Source organism: Symphodus melops (assembly GCF_947650265.1).
Source record: "Symphodus melops genome assembly, chromosome: 19".
Classification (NCBI taxonomy): Eukaryota; Metazoa; Chordata; class Actinopteri; order Labriformes; family Labridae; genus Symphodus; species Symphodus melops.
Window position 1 is genome coordinate 9,238,479 of NC_136709.1, and position 16,828 is coordinate 9,255,306.

The window sequence follows — 16,828 nt, forward strand, 5'->3', positions numbered from 1 at the left end:
AGAACATATAAGCACTAGAAGCAAATACAACGAACTGAACTCAATAAAAAAAAAGTGACCGAGAAGAGTAATTGCATAGATAAAAAAATCAAAAATAAGTATGACTGTATAACCATTTATTTATAGAATATTATTAAAACATCAGTTGTTTATAACATACAGTGTACTAATTAAGAAAAAAGACAAATAGTTTTTTGTACCAGTCTGTAAATATAAATATTTCTGCTGTAAAAATGGGCACACCACATGGTTTTTAATCAGGCTTCTGTACATTTTTTTAAAAGCCTCAAGTGGATACTCGATGAACTGCACTATTTAGCATTTGTGCATTGGCTTCATTTTTCACCACTAGAGGTCGCAGTTTGAAGAAGAAGGGTACGAATTAGAGATGTGAACCGGAGCAATAAAGTTATGGTCTGTCAAAAAACTGTGAAGCTGTGTGCAGTCAGAGTCAGAGTCAGGTGATTATTTCTACAACTGTGTCTGTTTCCATTTCACAGTCATTTTACCCATTCTTCATTTGAAAAATTAATTAGTGCTTTGACCTTGCACGGTCCTGCCTACAGGGTGAAAATGGTCTAATAATTGAAAATTATAGCTCAACAAAATGTGCCTTTCCCTTCCGATTTTGCTTCAAATGCTGTTTCTTGGTATTTAACATTAAAATTTATACTATGTGTAATATATCACATAGCACAGCCATTCATTTGTTAAATTGATTAACACAGAAACCTCAAAAGCTCTGTAGGAACCCTCTTCAGCCCTGTTGCCTTTGCTGCCTCCATTAATCAAACAATGTTTACTTTCTGACAGGCTGTGTGCAGTCAAGGCGCTCTGTCCAGTCCCAAACCAATAAAGCCAGAAGCAGTGGGAAATGTTCATATAATGAGACACACTTTTGGTTTGTTCATTTCTTCACATTAGGTGGAAGCAGCCACAGACTCTGAGTCGGAAAGCAAAGGCTCCCGGGAGTACCATTCTGTTGGGATCCAGGTGGAGGATGACAAGAAAGGGTAAGATAATGATTGTTGGATTTTAAGCTCAGCAAAAGCACTTTGCTTGTACTGTTACGAAACATAGTTCTATTGTTCACACCTTTATTTGCTATTGTGGCCTGTGTGAATATGTATGCGTATTCATCCTTGGCTTTCAACCACAGACAGGGCAGATTTAAACGCTCCAACAGTGTGACTGCAGCTGTACAGGCTGATATGGAGTTAGAGGGCTTCCCTATCATGGAGGACAAGGGCCTGCAGTTTGGTGGCGGCTTCCAGCGTCACTCAGAGCCCAGCACACCCACCCAGTACGGGGCCGTTCGAACAGTACGCACGCAGGGTCTCTTCAGCTACCGTGAGGATTATCGTACCCCTGCTGAGCCCCCAAGTCCCAGGGAGACCACCAGCGATTCCCCATGGCAGCTGGAACCCCCTTCACCCCGGGACAGCGTAACCTCACCGGGTGATTCGGGCAGGGTGTCCCCCTCCCTGCGTAGGGATGGGAGCTGGTTCATGCAGCTGCTCCACACAGAAACCAAAAGGATTGAGGGTTGGTGTAAAGAGATGGAGGCAGAGGCTGAAGAGAACGACCTGTCAGAGGAAAGTGAGTGTTGTTCTAAAAGTTCATTTGTGCACGCATATTGAGAGATTTTTGTAATGTACTGAACTGGATGGACAGCACTGTACTGTATGAGCTGTACTTGATATGCTGTGTGTGGATGTCCTCCAGTCCTAGGCAAAATCCGAAGTGCAGTTGGAAGTGCTCAGCTCCTCATGTCTCAGAAATTTCAACAATTCTATTGGCTGTGTCAGCAAAACTTGGTAAGAAACCTATCAAAGTGTGTTTGTGTGTGCGTGAGTGCATGTGTGTTTAATGATCCTTGGTGGTCACTACTACTAGCTCAGCAAAGATGTGTTATTATGAACAAAATCATTTTAACTTCTACTTCACACAAGTGGAAGAGCCTTAATGCTGAATATCAGCGGTGCAGCAGAGTGCCAAAGGTAATCACAGATGTTCTGGTATTTGTCTCTCTCGTGTGATGTAACTTTTAGACAACAGTCAGCGTTGCTCAGCCTTCACGTGCGTCGTTGCTCATTAATTAGCAGTGATAAGCAACTACATATCTACTATGTCTGGTTTATGATATCATTCATATAGATCTGCCAACACAAGTAGTTCCCCAAATGACTTGAGACATTTCGTACTTTAACCAAAATGTCTTTTGACAAAATATGGCCATGTGCGCAGCAAACTGTTTATGGGTATTTGGAACACCTGTGCATAGCAATACATCCTGGTTAAAAAATATTTGTGCTCTTTTACTCTGTGAGCACTCGTGGAATTACTTTTGTCCAATCAAATTACTTACAAATATATTAGTAGTGAATGTCCGGGATATTTTAAGCATACAGTAAGGAAGGTACTGTATGTAAGAAAGTAACCAGCTACCATTTTCATCTTTCATCCTGTAAATTTCCCCATATTTTTATGCGTAAACCTTTTCTTATTCTGAGCTCAAAAATCAGATTTTGTTATTTCCATGCCAGCACAGACAAACATTGCTGTCAAGACACATTCAGGTCCAATTGAGTTTTGTAACCCATTTGTCAGCTGCAGATCAGAATTGAAATAACAAGACTGGGTTTCACTTTTTTTTTTTATATCAGAAAATCCTGTTTGAATTTTAAGTGAGGGAAGAAAAATAGGAATGCCGCGGTTGAAAGAGAACAAATCATTAAAAATGAAAAACACTGGCTGTGCGGGGAAATTAACTTTTATCATTAGTAACAGTTTCACATTCCTTAAAACCTTTCGTCTCCTACCTTGAAAATATTAAATGCTGTAACACACTCCAATAAACTGAATCAGAGCTCCCCAAATGTTATTGATTGTGGAGAGCTACATACTACATTAAGAAGCAAAAGCTTTCCAGCGTAGTGATATGTGATCTAAACATTTGACAAGAACACATGGATTGGAGTATTTTCTGAGATGCAACTTTGTCCCGAGAAGAGAAGAAGTGAGTCAAATCTTTGTTTTAATAAACCGAAGCAGTATCCCAGACATCAGCTGTTTTTTATTGCTCATCCAGAGTATGAACACACTCCAGGTCAGTGCTTTCTGCCTCATATTCTTGCACCGTTCAGAACTCCTTTTATTGATCCAAGCCAAGTACCCAATATTTCAAATGAAGTTGGTGCAGAGTTTTGAGGGATAATGTTTCTGTTTTTTGTACTGGACAGCAGAAACTGTACATTCAGGAGGATTAGACACACAGCCTGGCCCTTTAACCTTTGTCTCACTTTAAGACACCTTATTGTGAATGTTGACCGAATACCACTTCAAGAAGTTGCTTCATTATAAGACTTACCTTGTGCAAATGGAAAATTATCTCATATTTTGGCTTCATCTGATAAAAAAATTAAAAACCTAAATACATGGCTAACTGTGTTTTATCATCCTGTTTCTTTCTCCATAATGGATCAACTTTCATAAAGCTTGATTTAAATAAGCTCCCAAATGTGAGACAAACACTACTCTGGGTATAGCTCAGGATTAAAAACACACAGTGGCACAGCCCAAGGCTTAAAACTAACTGACTCCTCCTAAATCTGCCAGCGAGGGATATGTGCAGCCTCAAGACTCCTGGGACAGTTTGCAGAACATCATCAGTTCACAGTTCAGAAAAAAGCTGATGAAGTGCTGAGGCGCTTCCTTAGTAATTACAGATAAGGTAAAGGGGATCTGTTCCCAGCTTACCATACATGATGGAAACCATGATAGCTGAAGTATGGAGTTATTTTGGCAGAAACCCCTTTTGTTACACAAAGGAGAATTATACTAATCTCATAATACTTTACAAATATCAAAGCAAAATGTTGACTCATCTTGGGAATGTGGTGTCCATTTTAAGTACTTGATTCATGCTGCTTTTGTTTTTTATATCATGAAATACTTTAAACATAAATCTCATAATGACTGACACAGTTTTTTATACCTGCGCACATGATCATACAATGATTTGTTACATATAAGAATTGTGTAATAACTCACCCTGTAGCATGGGAATAGCAGGCACAGCCATATTGTAAATCTATAAATCTGTAAGCGGCCTATCAGACAGCAGCAGTCACTTAATCTAAATGTCACCAGGTTTAAAGTGTGGGAATGTCTCCAGGGAATGTCGACGCTTTTGATTACAGAGTCCGTGAAGTTTTCTGAAACAGACTCGGATTGAGACAGACCAGAAGAAATTAAATAAACAAACTGAGAGAGAATTTAAATTAAACATATAACACACGTGCACATGCTATACTTATGGACAACCCATCTATCGCATCATTGCTAGTTGATGCAATATGATATGTCATAAATATTACCTCTAGCTTTCATTTTTAACTCAAATTATGAGGACAAGGCACATAGAATGAGATTTGTGTTCATCTGACACGTATTCAGACAGTTTAGAACATGTAGAAACACATCAATAGCTTTTTAATCAACAGTTTCTCCTGTGCTGAATTTTCTTTTCATAGTCAGAGAAATCCCATCAACATTGCCTCTTAAATGCCCATAGGCCAGACACAGAGCAAACCCATGACCTTGGTATTATCAGCACTAGCCTGAATAAAAGGTTGTGAAAAAATTGTAGAGTGAGAAGAATAAAAAGCCTCTTGAATGATGAGACCATTGTTGAATCTCTACACTGTCTCTCATACTTTTTTTTTACCATAGTCATTTCAAGTAATCAGCTCTGCTTTTTTCAAATAGTATAGTCGCATGGAGTTTTTCATGACCATTTCATTTCATTTCATGAAAGAGATATTACACACACTGAGCTTTTTTAGTGATAATTTCAAGACATACACATTATAGTGTCATGTCCTAGCCACACAGGCGGAAAATCAAAAGCAAATATTGCCTCATTTTAACATTTAATATGAAATATTAATGGGTGTAATGTTTGTTTTAAAACATAATAGGAATCACAGAGCCTTGTTTTATGAATACATTTAAAATCTGAAGGGAAAATGCTTTGGAAATTGGGCAAGGGAGCCCACAGCTGAAATATTTTTTGATTACTAATGTTCAGACTGTAATATCCCTGGAGTTTACCATTCTGTATTTTGAGGAAACAAGACAAGTAAGGGTAGAATTATTGTTGTATTATTGTACCAGAAGGATTTTGAGTGAGACATTATAAAATGATCTATAAAATATATATGTTTTTGCAAATAATCTTGTGATTAATCACAACCAAGAGCAGTTGCAGGGACAATAAAGCACTTGTCAATCAGAGGTGTCTTTCATGTCAGAAATTTAGTGATCAGAAACTGAATTGACAAATTCTGGTGTATTGTTTCTCAGCTTATTTGTGGAAATAAGATAAGGTTGTTCACCGTCACAAAATGTTATTCCTAATGTAGACAAAGATCCCCCAAAGTGGTATTTATGTCTGTTTTTTAGCCTGATAAGGACATCTAGTGGATGTTAGCTGTAGTACAAAAATAATCTGATCATCAATCCACTATCCACCAACGTTTAGTATGGTATATTATTAGTATATTTGGTTAAACTTCTCTCTCCTGTGTTTACTGTAGGACCCCAGTGCAATGCCTCGGCCCACCTCTCAGGACTTGGCTGGGTTCTGGGACCTGCTGCAGCTCTCCATTGAGGATGTCACCGTCAAGTTTGACCAGCTGCAGCAGATCAAGAACAACAACTGGAGGCTTGTTGACAGCCCAGAGAAGAAGGTGAAGGAGAGCCTATAAGCACCGCCACTGATCCCAGACAGACCTAAGAGATTTATTTATTTGTGTTGCTTGTATTTTGAATAATGATTCTGATAAAAATGAAACAAAAATATACTACATATAAACACACCTTTTTTATTTCCACATCTTCTTACAGCCACAAGCTCCTGTACCAAAGAAGACAGTGCGACAGAAAAGTGTGATACACAGGGAGAAATCCCTGGACCTCCCAGACAGGCACCGGCAGGAGGCCCGTCGGCGGCTAATGGCAGCAAAACGGGCAGCATCCTTCCGGCAGAACTCAGTCTCAGAGCGAGCAGACAGCATTGAGATCTATATACCAGAGGCTCAGACTAGACTTTGAGAAGACAGGGTTGGAGGTGGACACGCCTCCTTTCTCTAACTTTCAAACAACTTTAAAACTAGCCTTTTTTCTAGACTGCTATTCTCTCTACTCTTCCTTTATCCATCTATTGTCTGATCTGATAGCCATCCTCAGAACCCATTGGCAAAACATTTGGTCTGTAGGATGTGCAAAGCCTCCTCTCCCATTACATGAATAAGTGTTAGCAGAATCGTATGTCTGACATGGGTCGGTTGGGTTTCTCCTTGGTTTGATGTTGTTCCTGAAACCCAGCCTACAAGCTCGCTCATTCAATACCCTGGATGGCTACGTCTGTAGTTTTTCAGCATTTGCAAAGTGCCATTTTAAAAGTGCAGCTTTGAAAACCTACCAGCAGCCCGGCCTTCGAGCTAAAAACGAGTAAATGAGAGAAATTGTATTTATTTGAAGTTGTTCCAATATGGTCAAAGTTAGTAACCCTTCAGTATTTTAAAATAATTTAAAGGTTAAATAATGACTTTATTTATTTATTTATTCTTTTCTGTGGACTAAATGTTAATTACAGTTTTAAATCACAAAATTGTTGTAAGTTAAAAACTTTGAAAAGTGCCAATGCTTGAAATACCTCAACTATGTGCATGTGGCACTGATCACCCATTAAAGGTTATTCAGGCAGCCCTTATAAGCTCTGGACTGGTCAGTGTTGAAAAATGCAGCTTTCTATCCAATCTGGTTGTAGTAAAACTTTTTTCTTGGTCTGGATTGGTGGAAGAATGACATCTGTCAGCTCATTGACATGCACATTTCATATATAGCTCATGTTCCCGTTGCCAACTTTCAAATATTGACATGTACTTGAAGCCGAAAACATGCAAGTCTAGTGCCAACATTTACATTAAGTCAATGCAGTAGAAAAAAAATGAAGGTTTATATATCTCCTTAGATCAAAATGTGTAGACAAATGCACTTATGCACTTACTACAATTCTCTCTATTTTCAAGGGAAATGTATATAACCAAGATCACTATAGTACTGTTGTATTTTTGAATTGTAAGCAGGAAAAAATATTCATCTTATATTGATATTTATTTTCCATACTGTCTAATGCTTGCCTGCCCTCTGTATTGCTTTGACAAATCTAGATTCATTGCATACCTAAAGTAGCTTGATCGCACAGAAAACCATACTGCTGTTTCCCGAAATAAACTTCACTCAGGCCCTTTTAAGTAGCGCCCTCAGCTCCAGTTAATGAGGAGTGATTGAAAAACTGCCAAAACATAAACAAAATATCTCCATAGTATTTCTTGTTTCCCAGGATATAATTTTTAATTCAATCATTGTTTGAAAGTTCAGTGTTTATTGAAGTCTCCTGAAGCAGTTTTTATAAAAGTGTTGTTCCCTCTTTGAGAGCTGCAAAATAATGAAATAAAAGTGGGGCAAAGAGAAGGAAGGAAGGAAGTCCCAAATAACTTTGGTTGTGCTCGTCTCCTGTTGAAAGAAGGCACAGAAGAAAAAGGATATGAACTGTCTGTGCCTTTGCAGACATAATGAAGTTAGCTAGATGTTTTTTGCTTTTGATATCCATTACAGTCTTGAGATGTAGCTATAGCACCAGATATAAATGTAACCTACTTCATGTATGACCTCTTGTGTTGAATCTAAATTAAACATAGTATACTAACTGCAAGTTATACCTAGCTTAACGCTTCTGAAAAAGTATGAGAACCACTGAGCAAGCTTACTCAACCAACTGACAAAACAACATTTATAATATGTGACACATTAAAATTAATGAAAAGGCTATAAATAGCATTTTGTGGTTGATTTGACATTCCTCACCTGAGAATTTATCAAAAACAAAGGTCCCTTAATATTAACAAAATAATAATAATAAAATAACTACATTTAAGCTACATTAGCTTAATCAGAGATTTCAAACACGTTCTGAATACTGCTAGCTCTTACACTTATCATTTAGGCCAAATGCTAACTATCTGAAACATTTATTAAATGTTTATCTACATAAACATTTAAGTTTAAGTGGCTTTACCTGCTTAAGTAAATAATGTTTAAATCTTGTCAGTTTACGTTTGGACTTTACATACAGATTTCGAGATGGATGAATAGCTTGAGCAGCCAAGTCATTGACAGCTAATGTAGGCTAATGTGAAAGTGGAACATTTGAAACTGTAGGTCTTATGATGTGAGGCTTTAGTATGTGTGGAATTTACTTGTAGGGTAAATTCTCAGTAAAACAACTATTTAACTCATTTTGAGTTAAGATTCTGCTGCTCTGTATTGTGAAATTTTGGTGCCAGTAACTTCAATATATGTTTTCTTTGTATTGCTAATGTTATACTCAAATCACAGACCTAAAGACTGATTCTATTGATAAAAACTTTATATAACTAACCAACCAACCTTGAAGGTGCTGCTTTTTATTCAATAAATACAGTCCTAGATAAACAATCAATGCAACACAATCAGCTTTCAGCTGGTAATATATCACTTAAATATCTATTTTTATTACTGAGAAATCTTTGATGGAGCGATTGTGATGGTGTTTATTATGGGCAAGTATAGGGAGATTTAACAGCAACATTTCTCTCAATTTGAATGTTTGTGTGTGCATGTGTGTTTTGTTGATGTGTGCGTGTTAAATGTTGGTTTTGAGGCAGAGCACTGACATATTCAGAATAGAGAGGGTGAATCTGAGGTCAGTGTTGCTCAATTTCCTTATTACTACCCAACTGTGGCCTGACCTGAATCTCTCTCTCAGAAATATACTCATGCCCTTTGTCCTTTTCTTTTCAGCTCTTCAGCACCATATCATAGCATAAAATGTAAATTTACAATGCTACGGATTGAATTGGTCTAAAAATCACAATTTAAACCATAGACCCCTTCCCATTATCAGTTCATTTCTGCCCTTTATGACTCCAAGTATGATTGTTGAACCTTTCATTCCACCTGAGAAGATGACATAATGTTCAATTGTCAGAAATTCTTTGAGCAGAGTTTAGACAACATACTGTATATCAGAGAGCTTAGAAGTATATTCAGTAAATCAATACTTTAAACATGAATTTAATCAATGCTTAATTTACACACACACACAGGCCTCAGCTGAGTGCTAGGTTATGCATGTTTTAGAGTCAAAACCTTCTGTGATACTGCAGGGTTGTTTTTTTTTATTAATAAAGAGACAGGGACATGACAGCAGGTTTCTGGAAAGTGTCTGGGCGCCTGATGCCAGGCAGTTGGCAGAGTGAAGACGTGCTCCTGCTGTTTCCATGGTGGCAGGCAAAAGGGAGAGAGACAGACTCGGCCTGACATATGCTGGCTCAGAGGAGACAAGAGGTCCGCACTGAGCCCCAAACTGCGTGTGTCGTCTGCAGTTGTTTGGCTGGAAGGCTGTTACGTGAGGTTCTCTAGGCGCTGTGTTAGGACGTTTTTTTATCCTGCCTTTGACTAGGCAAAGCAGCTTATGTAAGATTTGGGGTCCTTGGTGAGATCAAGCAAAAAGCCTCAAATGCCCTTCAAAGCTTGTGTTGATAAATGTATTGTTAAAAAGTGGACTACATTGTCGAACTACGTTTGACAAATTCACTATAAAAAATAGCACTACATTTATTTCTATCATTCTTAGCTGGGATAAAATCTCCGAAGGCTGTTATTGAAACAATGGAGGAGTTTCTCTTATATTTTAAAATGAACAAGGCTGTGAAAAGAGTTGTGTTTACACATCTGCTTCTTCTTTAAAAAGACACTTGTGATTGCGATTGGTTGGTTTTTTTTCAGTGAAACCACTGACATTTCAAATGTAAAGTGTAATAGATTTAGGTGAGCAGAAAAATGTCAGAAGGGGTTGTGCAAATGAGACAAACACTTTTGAAAATTTACAGCCACAGCTCAAGATAAAAAGAAATGGCCTTTCAGAAATCATACATTTAGTCTGAGAACTGTTTCCTTGAAGAAGCAAAAATACTTCACCTGGTTACCAACACTCTCTGTTTTCTAAACTAAGAAGAAAATCTCTCTGCTGTTAGAGCTTTGTCAAATTTGTCACCCAGAGAAAATAGTTTACATCAACCGAAAGTTTTTTATTGTATGTCTTCAATCTTTTCCGCCCCAAATAGGTATGAACTCACTTTTACAAGAATAGCTGTTAGGCCCTCCTGTTACGAATTGATCTCTTTTATTTAGTTTCTGTAGCCTTTTCTTTTTATTCTCTTGTTTATCCCTTTTAATGATTGACGTTTGAATGGTGTGCTTGTGAAACCGTGAACATTACAGGGTTCCTCACTTAGTCAAAAGAACTAATGACTTTTCAGAATATGAAACTATGGTAAGCTAACAGCTAGTCACCCACCAAAACATTGTGAATAACCCCAAGTTGCAGAAGTATCCCCTGGTGTCACATTTAATGTCAAGAGGGCAGCAAATAACTACAAGTGCCATCAATTTTCAACTTATCCAGTATACTGTAAAATCAATATTCTGCGTGGCCACATATCCCACATCAAGTTTGTATAAGCAAAGCATTCTTGCCATTGCCTACATGTTCCCATTTCTGATCACGTTCTTCTCTTTGTCAGTAGCCTCTCTTCTGGTACTACTGTCTCTCTGCTTTACTCTACAACCCATTATGTGAAATATTTCAAGGGAACTTTTTCATATCCATGTCCTGGAAGGAGCATCAGGCTCACTGAAACAAACCGATACAACACTTCCTTTAACTTGGAATGTGAAACCACTCTATTATTACTAGATACAACGAAAAAGGTAGTTGTTTAGCTAAGACTATTTTCATCTCTTGTATATCATATCTATAGTGAGGATGAATATAATGCCAAATATTCATTATTTGTAAAGAAATATATATAGACATATAAATATATAATATATGCCTCATTGATACATTTTCTGCATTTGTTCTTGTTTTGTTCTCTTTTTTTTCTTTGTAATGGTTGTTTTATAAGCTGATATGATGGCATGCGAAATACTGATTCTGAATGTAGGCTTATTTATTAATTATTTCTTTGTAAAATCATGGCACCATCCCACTTATCTTTTATTTATTTTTTCAATCACATGCATATTTCAGTGTGTTATTTCACTGTAAGTTACTGTTACATCAGGTTTATTTTTGTATTGTTTCAGTGGTTAGCAAAACCATATGCATTTTAGTAGCTGAGCCACCGAGATTTTGCCTCTTTGAGTATTTTATTCATTGCTACGGTCATCCAGTGTAAATAATTCTGCAATTAAATTTTTTGGAGAAAACGTTTTGAAATTGTCAGTGTTTTGCCTGTTTACTGAAAAATATCACACTAAATATGCCGATACATTGTAGATTATAGCAAAATAGAAATACTTGAATGTCTTATGAATGTCAGTGAAATCCCTTAAAGACCTTGTTACTTATTTTCACACTTGACTACAATACCTTAACATCTCCTCACAGTATTTCAGGGGTTAGGATTATATTATATTTGTAGGGTACTTATCAAAATAGCATTAAGATAAATTAAAAGTTATCTCTGAATCTTTAAAGAGAATTTGGCTTATGCCTTGCACTAAACCTGTCGTAAAACGGGACATTCAACGTTGACCCCTGCTTTCATTTTATATTATTGCATAAACAAATAAATCTCAGGTTAAAATTTATAACTTTTTTTATAGATCACACAAAAAACATCAGACAAACATCAATGACTTTACCCCATCACCTTTGATCAAATAAACTTTAAAATGTGTATAAATAAATGTCGAAAACAATATGTTTATATACACTAAAGAGATTAAAACTAAAGGTTTTGGTTGATTATTGTCAGGCCAAATGAAAGTAATTTCTAAGATAGACTTTGGCGACCTCTGACCCTCTCAAATATAAGCAAATATCACCCTCTGTTGGATAAAGAACGTAATTCAAGGCCGGCTCTATATGTATATTGGCAAACAGATGTTAGATTTCTCAGAAGAAATTTTTTATTTACAAGAAATAAACATAGAATAACTTTGAATGTAATGTTTAATCTGACTAATTGCTGTAACTATTATCACATTATTTAGCCCAAAGACATGCATTTAAAAAGCTGTTTTCTTTCTTTATTCTTGAGGACTTTTCCTTTGATTTTTTACTACTAAATGTAAAAATGACAAGAAAGACTGAACAGGGTAAATCAGATCACTCTTATAACTTTCTGAAGAACATCTTGATAGGAGGGTTTGTCCAGCAAAGAATGTCCTTCAAGCTAAAACAAAAGCACTGGCACATCATATTGAGACAGCCAGGATCCAACTAGCTTCCTAGTATGTGTGTTTGTGACTTTACTTTTAATTTTCTGACCTGCAGATTGGCGACCTGCAGCAGGGCTCCCCTTCCTTCTTGCTCAGTGCATGCAAGTGTAAACTGAATCATCTCAGGTTGCAGGGTTAGTCCAGGTTTTTGCAAAATTTTAAACAGTGAACTAAAAGCTCTCACAAGTTTTCACAATGTTCACCAACGGTGCAGGCGAAAAGGAAAACTGTGCTACTTTGAAAATATCCAAACATTTTTATTTGAGTATAACACATGACTTTCTTTGCTATATGTGTAGACTATGGGACTAATACTTCATCGTGTCAAACATATAGGCTCTCCGTATTGCTTTCCAAATTCCGTACACATAGCCTATAAACTGGGTCTACAGACTAGACACGAATTATCATAAACAATGTTTTTCACTTTTCTTGTGTATGTTTGTAACCCTATGACTATATTTATCACTGACTGTCAGGAGCCAACCCACACTAAAAGCTATCTAGAAAATAACCAATAGAATGGGAGTTTTCTGTAGCTCAGAGCGGCATTGACCAATGGAAGGTCCGGAAGCTTGAAGTGGGCGTAACTTCCTGTTTTGAAGTCATATGACCAAATTGAAGTCGTATGATCTGCATCTTCCTCCTGCAGCGTGTCGTGCAATATCAACAGCGGAACACCGCGTCCAGCCGTGGTTTGTATGACCATAATTATATTTAGTTTGTGGGGAGTCAGGTAAACGACTTAAGATTTTGTTGTATTTTCTTTCTTTGCTTGATTCGGGCCCAGCTCTTGTCGTCGAGCTGTTTATTTTGTGCTAACTTTTGTGCGACACATGAAACAAACAAGTAGACAAACAAGTTAAACATCGCAACTTTATTAAGCCTGGATACAAAATATAGTTTGTCTGAATTGATAGTTTGTACGTTATTTGTGTTTAGTGGATAATGTGTCGTCTGTGTTTCTTTAGCTTCTTTCTTATGTCTTACAGGTGGTGAGTGACCCACACCATGCATCCAGCAGCCTCTGCTTACAGCCCTACATACAGCTGAGTCTCCCTTCAGCCTGAGCTCCAGGATCCTCCTGCATAAACACCATGGATCCTGGCCAGCAGAGCGACACTCTGCCCCAGCCAAGTGAAGAATACTTTTCATGGGACTATCGCCTCCAGCTCATAGGCCTGGGCTTTGCCTTCTATGTAGCAATATTCCTTCTCTCCCACCTCCTGTCATTGACTGTGTCCAGCACCTACAACTCCCTGCTCGCTAAGGAGCAGGTTTTCTGGAACCTCGCAGCAACTCGGGCAGTATTTGGCATCCAGAGTACTATAGCAGGACTCCGGGCTCTGACCGTGGACTCAATGTTGTTCACAGACAGGGTGAGGGGACAAGAAGACTGGTCGTGGTTTAATGTCCTCACAGCTACAGGTTTCTTCATCTTTGAGAATGTAGCACTTCACTCCTCCAGTGTGGTATTTCGGTCGTTTGACCTCCCGCTGGCGACGCACCATTTCTTTGCCCTGTCAGGATATGCAGGGGCTGTGGTGTGGGATTCCCTGGGACACTTTCTCCCAATGGTCACGCTGCTGCTGGAGATGAGCACACCATTCACCTGCATCTCCTGGATGTTACTGAAGGTACGGGTCTGGCAGCGTTTTGTGTGGAGTAAAACTGTCCTCACTGAGACCAATCCTTCATCACATCTGAGAATTGTTGTAACTTCCTGTTTTGTTTGTTTATTTAGTTTATCCAATTTAAAGTGGTCTAGATACATCTGATGCTGCTGATTAATTCAGTATTTCTTACAGAATCTGGTTAGTTACTGCTGATAAAATGGAAATGTCACCAAGTTACAGTTCCTCTTTGGTCTTTTATATCTTATGATTGTTAACAGATAAGATTGAACTTTCTTAGAAAGAGGAAGCTCGATTAAAAAAAGACTGAGCAGGCCTCTGAACTTCCTCTGTTCCTCCTACAGATATGTCTTGATTCCTTAATTGGTACAAGAAATCAAAGTCTAAAACTTCTCTCATAATCTTTGTTTCCCTCCTGACAGGCTGGTTGGGCCCACTCACCCTTTTGGAAAGCCAACCAATGGGTGATGATCCACACATTTCACTGTCGCATGGTGCTCACCTACTACATGTGGTGGGTAGCATTGACCCACTGGGGAGAGCTCACCACTCATGTGGCTTTACCCCCGCTCCTGCTCTTCTTCACTGGCCTCGCTCTGCTCACGTTTCTCATCAACCCGATCTGGACGCACAAGAAGACCATGCAGCTTCTGAACCCTGTGGACTGGAACTTCAGCAACAAGCCCACACCTGTAAACGGCTCCATGAAGGGTCAGTCTGAGGATTCTGTCAAACCCCACAACAGCTGAGGTGAAGCACTGAGGTCGTTTCACATCAGAAGAATGCCACATTTCATTCTCTTTTATAAAATTATAAAATTTCTTTTTTTAATACATGAAAGAGTGATGTGACTTTTAGAGCGATGACAGCAATATTTGTTTTGTACGGTTTGAAGTGTTACAGCAAGGGAAATATGCTATTGAAAAAGCCTTTCAAGTTAACCATGAGTGTCTTATACTATTTTGAGGAAGTTTGGCTCAAAGTATTTATCCAGGTCTGATTTGTTGTTTTTTTCGGGGTGGGGTCGGGTGAAGTTCTCTGCTCAGCGTTTGAAAGGTACAGTGTGTGGTAGTGTAGAGCAGTGGATTGGGGTCTTTTTTTCAGTACTATCAGGCCACTGTTGTGATAGATGTACCTTGCCACTCTTATAGTATATAGTATACTATAGTATAGTATTATGTCATAGGTAAACTATTTTCACCACAACAGTTCTTGAAAAGCCATACAGAAGCACTCAGTTACAAATTAAATGTGTGCATCAGGAACACTGGCATACACATACAGGTAATTGAATGAAATAAAAGGAAATATATAGTAGTTGCATAACTTTGGAAATCTTAAGTTTTTATCCTTTTATGGCTTGAGGAAGTTTAATTCTATTTGTTACAGTCTGTCTACAACCACAGCTTTTTTTCTGTTTATATTGAAAATCCACTTTCTGTTTCCGTGAAAGAAGCCTAGTAGTGTAGTAGTCGTTTGTTTAGGATACAGTAACATCAAGACATCGCACAACTCAACACACAAGTCACATGAATACTGTGATGTTGATTTATAAACTGAGTCATTCCTGCTTTTACACCAGACACAGTTCTTCAGCACTGATTGAGAAGCACATGCAGGTTAAGTAGTTTAAGTTTAAGAAATGAGCTCCTAAAGGTTGAAGATTAAAGAGCGATTTGATCTGGGAAGTGGACAATTAGATCAGTCTATTCAAATTGAGTCACGTTGGTTGTTTCTCACTGTGGATCTTCTTTGAACAGAGAGCGAAGTATTTACCGTTGTCATGACGGGAAAGGCCTCGTAACAGAATCTTCTTTGTTCTTGGACAACGCTCAGGATCGGTCCACTCTACAAAGACTCTTTTGTTAAAAATGGAGATGTCATGTTGCAAAAATAAAGCTGCCTTGATTCAAAATAACCAAGCAGCATGACGATTGTTGGGTATCAAATAGAGCTTTAGTTTTTCCATTTTTTCCGTTGGTTTTAGGTACATGTCGGGCGACATGAATTTCTCAAGACTTTTTACGTTTTTGTGTGTTTTACACAATGGCATCATTGTACTGGAAATCTTGAGATTGTGTCTGTTCAGTCTACAAAAGCTCTTTGAGGCAGTCGCTCTCATCCTCTGCTCACTATGCACAAGATATGACTTGGCTGTTGTCATGTATCAGACACATTGTTTTTGTTCAGTTGTTACTCTGCTCACATTTCTCAGTGTTCTAACAGCATTACTAAACATAGCAGTATGTAATTATGTTCATAAGCTCTCGAATTTTACCACGAGTATTTGTTTTGTTACAATATGCATCTTTAGAATAAACTAAAACACAATTAGTTCATCTTGAAAGTTGACTCGAAGGAACAAAACTAGGGGACAGTTTTAGTATGTAACATGTAATTTGCTATTTTTCCTTTTTTTTTCTTAATTAGATGAACTGATTCACATGTTTCACTCTGCTGAGTCAAATCTAGAAAGGGGCAGATTTTTTTCAATTCATTTATAACAACAGGTGTCACGAATCATTCGGAAAGATGAAGAAAAGCTACACTTAGTTTTCCTGGAGTAAATCACTGGAATTAAGCGTGCATCATGCAGCCTCAGTGACTTAATCAAGACAAAGAAGTTTAAAGAAATGTATTTATGACATTTTAAATTGTGTTCATCCGTTAATTCTTGATTTGATATCAAGACTGATCATGTGACTTTACCTGTACATTACTAACAACAACAACAAAACAAACCAAGTATGTTCTTGGATTGTTACTTTGCCTCTTTGTTATATGATTGATTACAT

At 37.8% G+C, this 16,828-nt stretch overlaps 2 protein-coding genes across 4 annotated transcripts in view; both read left to right on the top strand.

The window, feature by feature from the left end:
• The window catches only part of dlgap2a (discs, large homolog-associated protein 2a), a 181,599-nt gene extending 172,691 nt beyond the window's left edge, over window positions 1-8,908 (top strand). The window contains exons 12-16 of the mRNA XM_079369042.1: window positions 925-1,013; window positions 1,160-1,599; window positions 1,726-1,817; window positions 5,601-5,753; window positions 5,911-8,908. Coding sequence (XP_079225168.1) covers window positions 925-1,013; window positions 1,160-1,599; window positions 1,726-1,817; window positions 5,601-5,753; window positions 5,911-6,117 — 981 coding nt within the window. The 3' untranslated portion in view covers window positions 6,118-8,908. The remainder of the gene's footprint in view (window positions 1-924; window positions 1,014-1,159; window positions 1,600-1,725; window positions 1,818-5,600; window positions 5,754-5,910) is intronic.
• A 4,087-nt stretch (window positions 8,909-12,995) lies between these two features.
• On the top strand, window positions 12,996-16,071 carry cln8 (CLN8 transmembrane ER and ERGIC protein). Of its 3 annotated transcripts, none has more exons than XM_079369320.1 (3): window positions 12,996-13,094; window positions 13,392-14,036; window positions 14,456-16,071. In XM_079369320.1, the coding sequence occupies exons 2-3, from the start codon at window positions 13,497-13,499 to the stop codon at window positions 14,780-14,782; spliced, it is 867 nt and encodes a 288-aa protein (XP_079225446.1). In that variant the 5' UTR covers window positions 12,996-13,094; window positions 13,392-13,496; the 3' UTR covers window positions 14,783-16,071. The 3 variants fall into 3 exon arrangements, with proteins under 3 accessions (XP_079225446.1, XP_079225445.1, XP_079225447.1); XM_079369319.1 differs by having other exon boundaries at window positions 13,012-13,135; XM_079369321.1 differs by having other exon boundaries at window positions 13,018-13,098.
• Window positions 16,072-16,828: the final 757 nt, after the last annotated feature.

Excerpts from the sequence above, each read along its gene's own strand:
- cln8 (XM_079369320.1), top strand. The coding sequence starts at position 13,497 with ATGGATCCTGGCCAGCAGAGCGACACTCTGCCCCAGCCAAGTGAAGAA. Across the intron at positions 14,037-14,455 it reads TCTCCTGGATGTTACTGAAG|GCTGGTTGGGCCCACTCACC; the intron begins GTACGGGTCTGG and ends CCCTCCTGACAG.